The following is a 16,979-nucleotide window of genomic DNA, read 5'->3' as shown; positions in this document are numbered from 1 at the left end:
CAATCCATCATCTAAACTCTGCGTAAGACTACATCTAATCTAACGCCCGATTTTCGAGTGGGTGGCACCAGCAGGCGAGACGACTGGACCGTGTTTTTGACCAACGTGCTCTTGTTAAGCCTGCAAGCACATTTAGCAACGCCAGGCAGGCGTGGTTTCCTTGCGACTGCCAGAGCCTTTTGCTCACGTTATACCCTCTTATTGCTTTGAAAGGAAATAAATGACAAGGCGGCTTTGCTTGTGAATTCGAGAAGGAAATGCACGAGTCAAGAGCCCAAGGAACGTCAGCTCCCCTGGCGGTGTGAGCCGGGCAAGCCCAGGAGGGAACGGCGCTCAGCTCCCATGGCTCAGTCACAAGCTCCAAGCTCCTTCTGCCGCCGCGCACTGGCCGGTGGCACGGACTGGTCGTTCCCCAGTCCTGGGCATGCTGAAGCGTGGGGGTTTTCCTGCCCTGCACCAGGGTGACACTGGGGTGCAGCAACATGAGCATGAGGGCACACGCCAGGACAAGCGCCAGGGCTCTGTGGTGACTGCCTGGGCCCCTCTGCCGGAAACATGGCTCCATTTCCTGTGGCCCCCACAGCTCTGGCCCCACCCCCAAAGAGGAGTCACGTGATTGAACCCCTGTCTGAGGACTACAGTTCCCAGTATGCAGTGCGCCGAGCGCGGGGCGTGCCGGGAGCGGTAGTCCCCGAGGAGGAGGCCGGTAGCGTGCTCGGGGCGGGGTTGGGCTGGCTACCTCTCCCCGCCGTGCCCCAATCCAAAATGGCTGCGGCGGGCGCTCCGCGGCGTGACGCTCTAGCTGCCGCCGCATCCCCTCTCTATGGTCAAGAATGGGCCCTTCTGGCCTCGGCCTCCGCCTGGCTCCTGCCCTCGGCGGGCAGCCGCGACGCTCTGCCCCTCGCCTCGGCGGGCCGGGAGGACCGGCCGGGGGATGGAGCCGACGCTCGGCTTCGGCTTCGACGACTCGCTCTTCGCGCCCAGCAGGGACCGCGGCCGCGGCGGTCCCCGGGGCCCGGGCTACACCGCCAGGCGCTGCGAGCCTCGGGTCAGCGCAGGGCCGCCCCACGGCCGAGCGGGGAGGGATTGAGGGGGGCCGAGGGGCTCTGGGGGAGGGGTGGGGAGGAGCAGGGTGGGGGAGGGGCTTCCGGGGGGGCTGTCACGTGGGGTGGGGTCGGGGAGGGGCTCCGGGATCTCCGGGGGTTTCTGCAGACCCCGCGGCCTGGCTCTCCCGAACCAGTCTTCGATCTGCCCGAGCCCCGCGGGGCCTGCCCTGGTGGGAGCCCGTAGGGCCGGCGGCTCGCAGCCGCGCTGCCCCCTCATAACGGGAAAATCCCGGCGCGGTGTCGCGAGGTGGCCGCCTGGCCCCCGCTGAGCGAGCAGCGGCGGATTCGGTGCAAGCAGCAGCATAATGAGAGTGGGGCGAAAGGCGGGGAGGGACGACGTGCGATGGGAAAGGCAGGGCCGGTTGCGTGTGGCACGGGGGTGTCGATGCGTGGCTGGTTGTAGAAAAAGCAGTAAAGAAGGGGTGGTGTCAGCATCTTATAAGTAGCCAGTAGTTGTCAAAGTCATAAATAGGCAGAGAACAGAAGGTGTAAAGCAGTTTAAAAACAAAGGGCTAAAAGGCCTGAAGGGCGCCTGGAGCACATCCCTCACTCAGTGTCCCAGCACGGCTCCGAACCGTCTAATCAACTGGACGGGAAGCAAAGTAACTAGTGCATTTCTTACGTGCTGAATAAACTTACATTTGTGAAGGAAAAACTCCTCTCCCTCTTGAGCAATCTTTTTCTCAACCCACTGGTTCCCCAGTCCAAGGGTTTGGGATAACCCCATGAAGCTCCCTCTAGCTTTTCTTGGTGTCCTTCAGGTCGAGGGGCCCTGCCCTGCTTCAGCTGTGGCTGCAGGGGCCTTGAACACACTTGGGAGTTGGCAGTGGTCTGTCAGGGAAAGGCGCAGGAGCGCGGCATGGAAGATGACCAGCTGGTCCCACTGACACGCAGCACTGCCCTGCCTGCCCAGCACTGCCTCAGGCGGAGGGGAAGGGATTGATTGGCTTCTCGTCTCCCCGGGCTCAGCTGGAGGACGATGGAGCGAAGCCTGCACCGCTTGCTGCGCCATGGGGCAGGCACACGTGAGCTGATGCGGGTCCCAGAAGGACCAGCAGAGTCTGCATGAGCTGACTCGCCCTCATGCCATCTGTGTTTGCAGTTAGCTCAGTGCTAGCTTTGGGTGTGCCTCTTATGTGCTCTTAGGCTCAATTCTGCCTTTTTATTTTTAGTGATGGAGATTTTAAGTATGGGGCGCACCTGGAGGGCCAGTATGGCAAATCAGCTACTCGGTCCAGTCCACACATAGACAGTTTTTTTCATTAGCTGTTTTCACAGTAGTCAAGTGAAAATCATCAGTTCATTTTCCAGCAGATACTTGAACATTTTATTTTACGTTTTCAGTGGTTTTGTGAGGCATCAGACTGCAAGGATGACGTTGAAATTCTGACTGCCAAGAAATTCTGTGGTGATCTGGCCTACCGGCAGCGAGCCTTTCAGGTACCTCGCTTTACCAGTGCTGAGCAGACTTGTAAGCCAAAGTGTGATCTTACTCTGTACACGGAGAGCTTTGTTTCTGTGGTCCTCGAGGCAAATAGATAAGCCCTTAAGTGGGTAGGGCTCCAAACTTTAAATGGAACTGACTGCACGTTCTACCTTTTAGCCAAAACTTTGTGGCTAGAGAGAGTCCAAGCTTTTTGCTAGAGAGAGTCCAGAGAAGAGCCACGCGCATGATCAAAGGTCAGGAAAACAGACCTTATGACGACAGGCTGAGAGCAATGGGGCTCTTTAGCTTGGAAAAGCGCAGGCTCAGGGGTGATCTGATGGCCACCAGGATCTGGGGGAATGTTTGTTCACCAGAGCGCCCCAAGGGTTGATGAGGTCGAACGGTCATAAACTCCTGCGAGACTGTTTCAGGCTGGACATAAGGAAGAATGTCTTTACTGTCCGAGCCCCCAAGGTTTGGAACAGCCTGCCAGCGGAGGTGGTTCAAGCACCAACACTGAACACCTTCAAGAGCAAATTGGATGCTTGGGTTCCTATGACCCCAGCTGACTTCCTGCCCTTTGGGCGGGGGGCTGGACTCAATGATCTTCCGAGGTCCCTTCCAGCCCTAATGTCTATGAAATCTAAAGCACCCTAGGGTGCCATGAGATCCTTTCAAGCGTGCTACAGGGGGTCATGCAATATTTAGCACTCCTAGGTGTACAGACACCTGCCTGTGATTCACAAGATAAGCCACGAGATTTCAAATAGGAAATAGGAGTCTAACAAGATTGAACCATTGAGCTAGAGCACTTGGCCAGAATGTGAGTTACTCAGGGCCACCTCCCTCGTTTGCCAGAGGGGATAGGTCCCAACAGCTCCCATCCAGGAGAAATGCTGGTGAGTTGCTCTTAATTCTGCCTGTCATAAGCATTCTGCTTGTTTTTGTATTGAATAATGAGGTATTTGGAGAGAGAGAGGCTAGCAGTACTCTATATAGTCTCCTACAGGAATATTAATGATATGGCTCATGGGATCATGTCATCCTGCCCCAGGTGCTGCTCCTGGATCCCAGGGCAGTCCTACAGGCCACATATAGCACTTGCTGGATTGCCCATGTGTTCAGGGCCTGGGACCCACGCCACAGGCAGCCCCAACGTGGCTGCTTTGAGAGCTGTGCAGCATGCGACACCTGCCCCAGCCAGTCTGGGACCCATGCCACATACAACTGGCCTGGCATCCCAGACTGGGCAGAATTGCAGTGCAGTGTGGGTCCAAGAGTGGGCCCCCCTGGGTGCTGGAACCTGACATCCAGGGAGGGAGGTGGTCTGTTGGCAAGATCTGGTCCAGGGACTGGATCTGTGCTACTCATCTGGCCTGCCGAGCCAGATGAATTTGACACCCCTGGTCTACTGATAAGAAGAGGGGAGTGGGGAAGGGGAAAGACTTAAAGTCTAGTCTCTGCTTCAGTATAGACTAGCTGTGAAATACTTAAATACTAATTGGAGCCCTGGTGAGTGCCCTAATCACCATGCTGTACAGTCTATTGCTCAGGCTCACCTCTCTGGTCCAAGGAATGTTTAATCATTCTCTGCAAAGTGGAGCAGCCCCAACAGGAGCCATTTAGAGTAGCCTACCCTAGAGTAACACCTCACTTGGTGATTTAGGGGATTTACCTGAGAGGTGGTAAAATCAGATGGAGATCCCCTAGGTGAGAGGAGAGATTTAAACACCAGTCTCCCTCTCCTGGCATTGGCACTCTAACCACTGAGCTATTGGGTAAAAGGAAGGTTCTCCTCTGGCTGTCCCTTGTGTGGGGCCTAGTGCAGTTGGCCTAGGCCCGTTGATGAGACAGGTACCTTGTGTTTGTGAAACCTGAAGGGGAGGGAGATGGAGGAGCATGGCATACATACATACTCATCATAAGCAAGACTTAGGCAGTTCCAGGCATGCCCAGACACTCTTAAGTCCCTCTAGACTTCATTGGTAACTTAGCAGTAGTTTTGAGGCTCGACCTAAGTCCTCCTTGTGTGGTCTTCAAATTCCTCTGGTTGTAGCTTTTTGTCCTTCTTGTTATTATTTTACTCCTGCTCAGCCGTGTTTCCTGTTGCTTTTTCATTTAACTTTTACTTTTGCAAACTGCCTTCTAGAAAGCTCTGGCTGAATATTCCAGCTGTCTGCTGCTGTTACCTCCCAGTAATATTGCGATGAGAAGAGATGTCCAAGAGGGCCAGGCTCGGTGTTTAGCTCACCTAGGAAGGCACCAGGAGGCTCTGGATATTGCAGAAAAACTGGTTAGTTGTGCATCCTTTCCCCCCATACACAGCCAGACTCTGCCCTCTTTCTGCATATGCCGTTTTCCAGAAAAAACTTTCTTCATTTATTAGACCCCTCTGTGAGCTCAGTGCTTGGAAGGCAGGTGTCACCGTAGGTATGTGTTTTCTTTAGAAACCAAGGCATTGCTCCACAAAGCTATTGCAGCTCACTCAGTGTGGGCAGGTAGTCCTGGAGAGATCTACATAGCCTGCTCTGTAGGCTGGATTTACATAATGGGATAGTGGCTGCAAGAACAGGGATGGTAAATGAACAATTAGTATCTTCGTGCCACAAGTGTCACTCACAGTATATGTTCTGCTTTTATTTCCAAATGTTCGGTTCCCAAACTGACCCTCAAAGAAATATGTTCCCCCAAGAACAGTTCTGACTCCAGAAAGGAAAATGTTCCAGAGACTCTGGACACCACTGCTAGCGCTGATTTTATGTAAAATCACTTGCATACAGCTGAGGTGGGCCGTATATGAAACTAGATAATTCAAGGCTCAGCCTGTCTTTCAGGTTGGTATGAAGCACCCCCAAGGGAAATCCATTCAGTGGATAGGTTATACCATTTTATCCTAATGGATTTAGCAGAATTAAAGTATTCCTGAGTTTTTCCAAAATTAATTGAATATCATAAACAAGATGCCTTGGGAGAGATATGTTTATCACTTGCTCTGAAAGTTATATTTCTGTGCTACAGAGGACTGAGTTCTTTCTGATATTGGCTTTTAATCTGCTGTCTTTTGTTTCTAGAGGGATTGGGCAACTAACACAGATCATTTAACAACTGTACTCAACTTGCAGTTTGCCATATACTGTAATCTGGAAAATACTGAGGAAATGATCACATGTCTACAGCAACTAATCTCTTTGCATACTTTTAACCCTTGGTATTGGAAGTTACTTGCTGAGGCTTACATGAGCCTTTTGCAGACTCCATTGTTCATTTCAGAAATGAAACTCAATCAGTGCAAAGATTTTGCTGCAAACAACCACGCTGTTGAAACCTCATCAGGAAAGGAAATGAGCTTTCAGTGTCCCAAACTGCACAGCTGGGAAGAAGATTTTCAGTCAAGACGTGCTACAGAGAGAAAGGATGGGGATTTTGTATCTTGTAGTGCTAACCAAACAGGACAAGGATCCCTTTGTACCATGGAAGAATCGAAACCACAGAACAAAGTGAAACATGCCACCTTTATGTCCTGTGGACAGGAAGCATTGAAAGATGTTGGGATAAAGGCATGTGCCTCCTTTGTCAGAACAAGGTAACTAAATATATAATTAAAGGCAAGTGCTATCTAGGCTCGGGGCCTGAACACATGATACATTTACACTGGTTTAATTTACATCAATTTTGTACACCAGGGTAAATTACACTGAGCTCGGGAGTGGATGGATGAGCAACTATCCTATGTTTGCCGCAGGTATTTAGGAGCTGTTAAGCACATTGCTTGTATGTGGAGGGAAAGTAGCAACTGAGCAAACCCCAGGATAATCTGCAGAAACACTGTGCACATAGTGGTGTAATCAACACCAGTGTAGACTTACCCTTCATTTTTCCAGATTTAAGTAAGTTGCACAAGTTGTAGAGCTGGACGTTGTGTACAGTCTGCCTTAAGATCAGTTACATCTTAAAATTAGTGATATAAGTGTGTTGTGTGTCCCTGGTCTTGGTTTAAAACGTTGGTTCACTGGCTTAAAATATCTGGGAACCACTCACAGCTCTCACTTTCTCGTGGACCAGAACACACCCTTATCACTGAGACTTTTAATTGAAAACATTCTAAAGGCACATGGGGCCTGATGTTCACAGAGCAACCACGGATTGCTTTGTACTCCATGGACTGAAGTTTGGGCAACACTGGTATAAAACAGCTCTCCTATCAACATTTTGTGGTGGCAATTTAGAGATTACCTCTACTGTTTGAAACACAAATGTGGCAACATTTTATTGTGGGATGACAACTGGGACATGAAGCTCACCAGCCCGGCTTTGCTGTGTAAAATGAGTTTGATGCAAAAAGAAAACCACATTTTTTAAATGGGAAGGAGGAAGTAAATTCATTCCTGGCTTTTGGTTGTTTGCTTTAGTTCCCTAAGATGTTGGTACTGCTCAAGGATTCAAAAAATATATGTCTTCTCAGTGACATCCTTTTAAAGGGGTGTAGGTTGTACTTTAAAATACTTCAAAATAATTTTGTTTAGAAGCTTTCCTATACTGACACTGAAAATACTGTTGCTTTAATAGTACTGTTGCTTTTAGTTTGGGAATTCAGGCTCCAGCAGTTGAAGTTCTCAAGAATATGGGATAGCCAGCCTCCCTCCTGGGGTTACAGCCTGTATTATTTGGTTGAAGCTTAGATACTTGAGAGAGAATTTTAATAATTCACCAATTTACATAATGGATGAGGCTGACAAATAAGTCCTGTGACAGTTGACTGACAGGAGTGCACTGAAATGCTTGAGCATTTCTCTCTCCCTTTTCTTGCTGCCACAAAAACAGAAACCTATATGTAAAGCTTAATCTGAAAGAGGTAAATGGAGCCTGGTTTTTGTCAGATGATTTTTGTCCTTGTCTTTCAGAAATAATTTGTCGGTGAATATGTTAAAGCCATATTGTGGGCTTTTAAAGTGTTTACAGTGAACGCCTTACAACAGATGAGGTATACCCATCCCTTGAGGGTGGTAAAAACGGGTTGAATAATTTATATTTCCAACGGTGCTAGAACTAAGAGAAGGTGACTTTTAATTAAGTTCTAGAGAGGCGTGGTGGATCGAACACTTCTTGGGATATTAAAACTGCATTCAGACCAATGCTGTTTTGTTCTGCATACATCAGTGTGGAGAGTTCAGTTTCAGTTACTTAGAAGCACTGATTTGCCCTCGTCGTGTACAGTTCTTCTGAATGATATGTATTTTTATTCCCCATACCACGTACCATCATGCATCTCCTAACAAAAATTAACTTTCAGTTTTTTCCCCTGGAAAAGTATTTGCCAAATTCACAACTAGTTTTGGTTATCTTGAATCTGGCTTTTTTTTGACATATATATTTGGGTAAAAAAATCTCACCTAGTTCTGTTCTGCACTAAACTTTTTAATTTTTCTTTTCCTAAAAGTCCTGCCTCGGAATATAACTGAGCTAAAGTAACAAAAACAAAATCTTTTGTAAATAAAGATAATATTTGAGTTGTTTTTTAAACTATATTTAGCACTTACGTACAGGTGAGCTGTCGTGGACTCACAGGTTAAAGATATGCGATATCCCCTCTCCTGAAGGCTCTTTACAGTAGTTGTTTGAGATTCAGTCTTCAACATGTTACTGTTTTCTGTAACTGGCCTTTTAAAGAAATGGGTTTGCCCAGTCAGTTTTGTGGGTGCCAGAATCTGCCCTGTAAATTACGATACTGATTCTAGCGGTACTCCTTTGAAACAGGAACTATTGGGAAAGATTGTAGAACCACATCTCAGCATTGGGTTTTGTGGGTTAGATAACTCGGAGTCGAATCTGCTGCTTTCTCTTAAAAATTAAGTTCCTAGCTTTCATGGTAAAAAAAAATACTTACCTTTATATGCAGAGATGAACCCTACTGTCATCCAGAGTTTTACATTGAGCGCATAACATGTGCTGCATGTAGCATAACCTACAACGTGTAATGGACACACACTTCCCCTGCTGCCCTGGTCAGCATACCCTTGAAGAAGACAAAATGTAAAAGTGTGGGCATTGCATTGCCTGTTTAATAATTTAAAAGCTGTCACCTCTTTGAACTGACTTTCTGCTTTCAGACTTTTACTTCAACTTATGCAGTTACAACAGTCGTCTTTTGCTTTGGAGAATAATTTACGAGTTCAGCAAGAAATAGAAGTCCAAGTAAAATCCTTTGGTTTAAAGGAAAAATCCTTGCTGTTGATTACTGAGGTGAGGGCACATTTCATTTTCAGATGAGAGTTTTTAGCAGTATTTCTCAACCTTTTTAGACTTAAGGCACCCCTCAATAGATTCCCCCCCACTCCTTGGAAAATCTCAACTCTGTTTTCACTTAACTTTTGACTGCAGAAAAACAGTAGAGCACTTTTCCTGTTGCAAAGCGTTCAGAAAAAACATGATGGGTCAGAATGCTTCTAACACTGCGGATTCCTATTTGAAATCTTTAGGTTTATCTTATGAATCATGTTCATACACCTAGCAGTACTAACATAGTGTGGCATCCTGTGGCACCCCCAAAAGGATCTCAAGGCACCCCAAGGTGCTGTGGCATCCCCATTGAGAATCACCGGTTTATAGATACAGTACAGGCACACTTAAAAGGTGTCCTGTTTTTTCGTGGGCACCAGTTTTATTTAAAAAGAGTGCATGAAAGAGAATTGCAAACATGAAGCAAACTGAGAACATGTGGAAACAAAGATAGTTTTATTCAGAACTCTAACTCCTTATTAACTAAAAAAAAAACCCCAAGAGCAAATGGAGACTTTTCTGTAATATTCTTTACTTTTAGTAGTAGTGTTCTGTGAGCTGGGCCCTGATGTAAATTATTGCAGAGTTTGGGGAAAATATTCCATGGCTGTGATTACAGAGAGGTTACACCCAGGCAGCGTGAGGGATATAAATCCTGTCTTTCAGCTCCAGAACAATACTACCTACATAACTTGATCTTGCCTACTGAGGTCAAGAGGAAATCACTTCACAGACAAGCCCTATAAGAGGGCTGACTCTGTCCGTTAGAGGGCAGTGATGTACAGATTTGTTTTTACAAACTAACTGGAAAAGTGTTCCCCTCTCTTGCACTTGCTTGACTGCTGTTTTATCAGGAGACCAGAATGTTACTGCTGCTGCCAGCTGTGTTCTGTACTTCCAGTTAGTAATGTGGCTTTTCAGTTCAGTTTGGGAGCATATATCCCAGCACTGCAGCACAGCTAGGAACCAAGAGGAATCCTGCAACTCAGACACGTGGGCTTTCAACCTCCCACACTTATTGCAAAATGCAATAGATTAACAGCTGGAAACTTCATGTAGATCCAGTACCATCCCTGTTTCAATTTGTAGGCATGTGTTTCTATGTGGGTCTGTAACTATATTGTATTCCTGACTCTCTTCCCTCTATTTCATTTGCAGGTTATGGGAGGGGATCTCATTCCAGAAAAACTGAAGGAGGACTGTCAGGGAGAGGTGAAGTGTATAGAGGCCTCAGCACTATCATCCTTGGTAACTGCATCAGCCAAAGAATTTGAAAGCAAATGGTTCAAGAAGCTCCAAGACAGTTTGTGTCATTTAGATTGCCCAGCTATAAGCACCCCGTCCTAAGCAGTGTAAAGGCTTTTTTTCTATTTATTTTTTGTTCTCTTTTCATCAAATGATAATGGAATAACTTGGAATAAAGTTAATACGATGTTGTTTTTAAAGCAAGGTGACTTTATTTTTTTAAAAACATAAATGGGCTGCATTTCCCATCTTCAGTCCCTTCGTGTCCTTTCAGACTTTTTTCTATCTGCACTGCTACATTTACAGTTTCAGGAGATAAAATGCAACTGGAGCGAGTGACACTTAGCCTTTAAAGGAGCTTTCAATGTGAACACAAAATCTAACAAGCGCAGCAGTGCTGAAACCCCAGCTACACCATGGGAACAAGCCTGGTATTGAATGTGCTTGGCTGTCGCTGCTGGAACAAGCTGTGGTGCTGGGCTTATTCCCACAGTGCTGCTGGGGTTCCAGTGCCACAGCTTTCACCTATTTGGCTGCCAAGCACCTGAGCAAAAATAGTGGCACTAGAGCCCCAGCAGTACTTCAGGAAGAAGCCCAGCACCACAATTTGTGGTACCCTTCCTAGACCAGCTCTGCCTGGTGCTGCGTGTGGCGCAGGCCTGGACTAGCTGGAGTAGTTGGCATGCAGGCAGAGAGGGGTGGAACTGTCCGTGGGCCCAATCTGGTCCATGGGGCCATTCATTCAGCTGGTGGACTGGTCCTGTGCCATTCCTCTAGCCCATGTGGCCAGATGTGTTTGACATCCCTGCTAAGTAATGTATCCAGCCTGGACTTCCCTCAGGATCTGGTTTTATCTTGCAGCACTTAGAACTGAGAAATTAGAATTTTGTATATGTATATGTGTGTATGTGTATGTGTGTATATATATATATATGTGTGTGTGTGTATGTGTATATATATATATATATAGTCAACATATTTTTAAAATTAAAACATTTACTATTTCTTTCTATGCAGAAAGCTTCATATTTGCAAGATCAAAAATCTGGGAATCTCAGTTTATTTGTTATGTTCAGTATATTTCCAGCAAGAACAACTCTGCTGTTTGTCTTTGTCTGATCATTTAATGGTAACTTCTCTTCCAGTTTACACAGCTCTCTGTGACTGTTCTCTTTACTTTCCCAATTTCACTGGTTTGTAAGGAGCAGAGACACTTTCAAGACCTGTCAAAACACACCAGAGAGAATTCAAGGAGAAATTCAGTCAGAAAGCACTGAAATGGCATGGTTTGGGCTTGTTCTGTGCTCTGTTTTGTCTGACTTCCTGAGTTTAACAGAGCTGACACTCCAGGCAATCAAGGTGGACTTTTACTTTTGCCAAAAAAATGCATTCCCCTCACAAATTCTGAATGTGTTTGGGTCTTGTTAACTTTTGATCTGGTAGCAGTAACCATAATTTTGCCCTTTTTGTCTTTTCAAGTTTTGGTTGCTTTCTTTTCCATGTACTAAAGAATACCGAGGCTTTTAAAAACAAATTCACCAGACTCTAGTCTGCCATTTGTAAGCACCCTTTGTCCGCTACTTTTAAATGGACTCTAAAGCAGGTATTCCATTTTCCTTTTGTAATACTCAGTGACATATCATTTTGTACTCAGTAAACAGAAGTTGTAGGGTTTTACCAGAAAAAAAATCTTTCCCAGTCGCATCAAATTATCTATAGTGAGTTGACAACTTAATGCAATTAAACCACATCCTGGTCAGCTCATTATGAAAGATGGTGGTTTGGCAAACATACTTGGATGCCTGTTTAACATATTGCTAGGGGGAGTAATAGCCTGCTGTGTTGTAGGTCTGCAGTACACTCCTCCTGTAAAAGCATCCTTTCTATGACAAGCTGGCTGAGTTGGCTCCACAGTTGTAGAAAGCATGATTCCCACTAGGGGGCTGGGGCAAAGGAAAAAACTTGCCACATGTTGCTGCTTCAGTGGCTTGCGTACAGTGCCCAGGCTATAATTTGGGGGGGGGGGAGGGCAGCACCATGTTTTGTGCAATTGTTCCTGTGAGTCAATGTTGCCTCTCTCCAATGGTTGACTATCTTGTTCCTTCATTCACCCCTTCTGCAGTCCGAAAGGCTTGTATTCCTCATGAACAATCAGCGTGTTCTCAAACATAATGATCTACTTCCATTCACATAGGCTAAAACTATGGGGTTTTTCAGAATGATAATGCCTTATGTCTTGCTTGCAATACTGCTGTATGAGATGGGCCTTTTTTTTTGCAACACGATCATGTTGGTGACTCAGATTCAGTGTACAAACCACCATTTCCCTCTCCTGAGTCCTTTAGGGATTTGCTTCCTATGCACTAAGCCATTATATCGGTGCTTGTTTTAATACTTACTAACATTTTGCTAGCCCTAGTATTTTACAGTCATAACCAATTACTCTGCAGTGGAGCTGGCAAAGCCAGTGCTGGATATCTTGACCCCATAAATCAGTGAAATCCCCAGAGGCAGTCTAAGTGCCATGCAAAGACTAATAGAAAATACATGAGATTGATCTGGCATGGCACTAAGGCTGGTTTGCACAGTTAAAGTCTCCATAAACATTATGAGAAAGAAGACTGAAGACAAATGGGTAGTATAGAAGGTCCGTTTTGAATCCAGCACAAAAGCTCAATTGAGCCTTGGCATTAATGGCATTGAAAGGGTGCAGCTTATTAATTTAGATGACAGCTGAACTCGAATGTCAAATGAATAAGTTCAATATTGATGAAAAACAGTAATGAGTGAGTTTATAATTGCAGCAACATATTGTGCCAAAAATCCTGAACAGGCTCCCACAAGCTAAACTGGCCAATGATCAAGGAAACAAGTAGTTACAAGCAGCTGCAGAAATGACCCAACCATCGAGAAATTCAGAGGAGAAAGACATGCTGTTTCCATTTGCTTGATGGGAAAGCTTCACATTAACACCACCACGTGATGCTGGAAACTCTACATCAGCGGTTTTCAACTTAGAGGTCCATAGACTGTGTCTAAGGGGTCTGTGAAAGCTATGATCAAAGTACGTGAATACCCACACTAACAATTCACCTCTGTTTTAAATTTCCAAAGGGGTCCACACTTCCATTTGAATTTTTTTAGGAATCTGCAAATGGAAAAAGGTTGAAAACCACTGCTCTACACCAATGTTAATGTTTTGGTACCACAGGTAGTTGTAATGTTTGCCATACAATAGAGCTGTTGTATTCAGATAATGGCTGTCCACATACCTCTAAACAGCAAAAAGAAGAATTAAATTAAGTTTCCATGCAGCAGTCATTTTCAGACCATCAGATCCAGGCTTTCCATGCAAAAGAAGATAACACCATAAAAATAATTAGAGTTGGGCATCAGTTCAGTCTTTAGAAGAATCCTCATGTACTTCTCAACAGCTACCTTGTTCCTCTGAGGCTGGCTGGATAGGCAGAACACCATGATCAAGTCTTAATTTACAAAATGTTTTGAAAAATTAAGTTTGTGTTTTACAACAGTGCTCTTCAAATGGGGGCACATTTTACTAACGGTGGTGGAGGTTTTGATTGGTCAATGTGTAGTGAGTATTGGTATTGCTGCACATTGACATCAGTGTTGACGCTCTTCCTAAAGAATGAACGTGCTGAGATACATTGGGTCAGCAAAATACGGCTCATGGGATGGATCTGGCCGGCCAAATGAATCCAGCTGGCCTGCGGTGGGTTGCTTGGCCCTGCCTGACCCAGGCACGGCAGGTAGCCTGAGCTGTGGCACCTGCGGCAAGTCCTGCCACTTCTGGGTACAGAGGTGCTGCCTGGCATGGAGCACAGCCCCCCTCCCCACATCTTCACAGATGGCTCTCGGGCACACTGGGAGCTGTAGTCTATGGGGGTGGCACAGCGATCAGACCTGGCTTCCTGGCAGCCCCCATGGCAGTAGCTCGCTCTTGCCCCCGAGCTGCAGCTGCTGCACCGGCCCCATTGCCTAGGCAACCTGACCCATCTGCCCTGCACCTGCCATGGAGCCTGCCCTGGGACCCCTGCAGTGAGGGCATGCTCATCTGGGCAGAGGGGATGGAGCAATGGGTGGGTGGGGAGTAGCTTCCAGGAGCGGGACAGGCGACTAGGACTAGGATTGCAGAGCAGTGACAACACGGGGCCGGGGCCTGGGGCACAGCCGCAATCCACTCCCCACACCTCTCTGCGATGTGCTGGTTCTGCAGGCAGGGGCCAGCTGCTGCCGGTGGAACCGGTGCCCGTTAAAGGGACCTGCAGGGAGCAGATTGTGGCTCCACCCCCACGCTGTCACCTGTTGAGATATGAAAACAGTTGATCAACTTTTACCCCAGTCTATTAGGGGTAGGATAAAAGTGATTAACTTGTAATTTGCGGGTAAAAAAAAAGACCCCTGTAAGGATACCTAAGCACTGGGACCAACACAGGTTAGGTAAGGAGGTTTATGGAAACCTTTTCATGCAAGTTTTTAGTAAGGGGTCAGACAAACAGGTACCAAGGATGGTCTGGGTGTACTCATACCTCAGAGCAGAGGGACAGACTGGAATAAGATGGGCTTTCCAGGCCCACGTTCCTCTGGTTGATGTCTCATCAGGAGACATGGGGTAGGAATTTCCAGAATAGAATGAAATTGGTGCAACACTGAACTCATGGACTCAGCAATTGAAAGCAGTTCTATCTCCCTGGTATTTGGTTTTGAGAAGTTTTGCCAAAGGACTGACAAGTCTAGTGCACCCACATTGTAGTTGAGCATGAACAATAACTTCAGGTTGGTAAGTCAAATGCCCAATATTTTTAAAAGACCAAAGCTTGATCCCCTGATGATCTCATGCATTGGCTATGCAGTAATAATCTTGATTGCTGTGTTCTTATTTTAAGAACGCTATTTTACGTAACGTAACTGTGACTGTCTGTCAGCAAGCTGCAGGTTCGTGTGGTGTTCCTGTACTCTTTGCGTTGGTCAGGATGCCATTTCCTGGTTGGCTGTGCTCAGCCTATTATGCTATATCCCCCCATACCTCACAACAGAAAATTGCCTGTTAAGCTACTCAGTTACCAAGAAGGACCCCCAAACCTCTGAGAGAAAGCACGATTTGATACAGCCGTCTCCTCAAAAACCCCAGAGAAAAGAGACAAGACTCCCAACATGCCATGGAGGTCAATGCACTTGAGCTTTGTTGGACCAAAGGGGGAAGCAAGTCCCAGAAGTAAAGGCTCCCCTTGTGTGTTCTGTCACCAGTGTCCTGCTGTCCCCTTGCATTTCAGCGGTATCCACACGAAGCATGAGTCAGGAAAGATTTGTGTATAAAAATTGCCACCATGTGTTGCAACTGAAAGTAAAGCAAATGCAGTGAGTCCATAGCAGTTTGCGGTCTTCGTCAGTCACGGATCAGCATCCAATTGTTTTAGGGGCTGGACAGACTGGAAGCAAAGCCTACATCACCCAGGGACTGCCTTTTTGATAAGTGCCTATACAGCACCTAGACCCTGCTGGACCCCGGTGGTACCACCAGCTCTGTAACTAAGGTTATGTAAACAGCCAGCTTCATTTGTGCTCCCTGAATTACAAAACTGGTGGTTAAAAAAAGATATTGTTGACCTGCTTCACGCATCTGTATTTAAAGCATTGACAGAATGTGAGCCACTCAGCAAGGCCAGGGGGATATATGAGCTTAATTTTGCTCCTATTGATTTGAGTGACAATAATTCTAATGTTATGTTCTGACTGCTTAGAAACAAATCAAGTTCCTGGAAAGAGGAATACAAGGTGCACAGGAGGCAAAGAATACAAAAACTGATTTCAAAAGGAAGTTTATAAAATGTTTTGCTGTGTACAAAGCTGTTGATGAGAGTTACATCTGTATGCAATCAGTGTGCCCTAGCCTCAGTATGTTATAATACTATAAACACTGAAGGTAGAAAAGGCCTCTTAGATTGTGGGTCCAGGTCAGTGAGTGCAGGGTTGTTCCCTGTAGTACTTTTCCTAGCATTTTGCCTGTTTTACTACTTTATGTGCCAAATGATGAGGGCACCAAGGGAATCTACCTATCTCAATGTCAGAGAATTTCCCAATTCCCAGATGAATTTAATTTCATTATGCTCCTCTCCTTCTAAGTAATTACATTTCTGCCTTGGTGTTCACAGCCTGCAAATGCTTGAAGAATTGACTATAAAACTCTATTTTGTAGTGTGTGGTAGCTGATGGAGAGTTAAATGTGTCAGATCCTTAAAGATATACAGGTGCTGAATGGCATAAAATAAGCAAAAAAACCCCTCCATCCTAAAGAATAAATGGGTGTTAGATTCATTTGAGAAGTAAGTGGATATGCTTATGCCGCCTGAATTTCCTTACAGTTGTTTCATGTCTCACACAGCTAAGATGTTCTACTTTGAGCTGTGATCCATAACTGCAGTTACTTTAAATGAGAGTGGGAGAGGCCTGGTGTTTCTTAAGATCAAGTACTTTAGCTTTGAAAAAACAGTGGCAATTGGTCTTCTTGTTCCCTTCCTATGCAGTGAGTTGACCACTGGAAAGATATCCAAGATCCATGTGCTACTAAATGAACTGAATCCCAATTTCAGAAAGGTGTGTTATTGGTGAGGTTTTGCTTTGGGACTTCTCTGTTGAGCATCACATTCCAGTTATTCATGCAATGATTTGTGAGGGGAAATTACAGTCTAGCAATTGGAGTCTCTCTCGAGCAGCAGTGATTAGTCTCCAGTTTCATAATGAAATACTGTATAATGAGGGAATAGAGAATTCTGAGGTAATGAAAAGCTGCTTTAGTTGCAGGAATAAATCCATATTAAGTTGATAGGGACTGCAAGTTGTTACCATCTAAGATCTTTTTGGTGACTTTCATAATATGCACTGCTGCTCTCAATGCAATTACTACA

General features: G+C 45.8%; 1 protein-coding gene across 2 annotated transcripts; it reads left to right on the top strand.

Moving 5' to 3' along the window:
• Window positions 1-729: 729 nt before the first annotated feature.
• On the top strand, window positions 730-10,253 carry C3H8orf76 (chromosome 3 C8orf76 homolog). 2 transcript variants are annotated; one of them, XM_090040584.1, is made up of 6 exons: window positions 730-1,048; window positions 2,451-2,546; window positions 4,682-4,825; window positions 5,604-6,115; window positions 8,640-8,772; window positions 9,967-10,253. In XM_090040584.1, exons 1-6 carry the CDS (start codon window positions 824-826, stop codon window positions 10,153-10,155), a joined length of 1,299 nt encoding a protein of 432 aa, XP_089896710.1. In that variant the 5' UTR covers window positions 730-823; the 3' UTR covers window positions 10,156-10,253. The 2 variants fall into 2 exon arrangements, with proteins under 2 accessions (XP_089896710.1, XP_089896711.1); XM_090040585.1 differs by lacking the exon at window positions 730-1,048 and adding an exon at window positions 1,725-2,131.
• The last annotated feature ends 6,726 nt before the right edge of the window (window positions 10,254-16,979 follow it).

This window comes from Crocodylus siamensis, chromosome 3 (genome assembly GCF_052110815.1).
Source record: "Crocodylus siamensis isolate JL-2025a chromosome 3, ASM5211081v1, whole genome shotgun sequence".
Lineage (NCBI taxonomy): Eukaryota > Metazoa > Chordata > Crocodylia > Crocodylidae > Crocodylus > Crocodylus siamensis.
The sequence above is the reverse complement of the archived record's forward strand: the minus strand, read 5'-3'. Positions and strand labels throughout refer to the sequence as shown.

Excerpts from the sequence above, each read along its gene's own strand:
- C3H8orf76 (XM_090040584.1), top strand. The coding sequence starts at position 824 with ATGGTCAAGAATGGGCCCTTCTGGCCTCGGCCTCCGCCTGGCTCCTGC. Across the intron at positions 4,826-5,603 it reads TGGATATTGCAGAAAAACTG|AGGGATTGGGCAACTAACAC; the intron begins GTTAGTTGTGCA and ends TTTTGTTTCTAG. Across the intron at positions 6,116-8,639 it reads GCCTCCTTTGTCAGAACAAG|ACTTTTACTTCAACTTATGC; the intron begins GTAACTAAATAT and ends TTCTGCTTTCAG.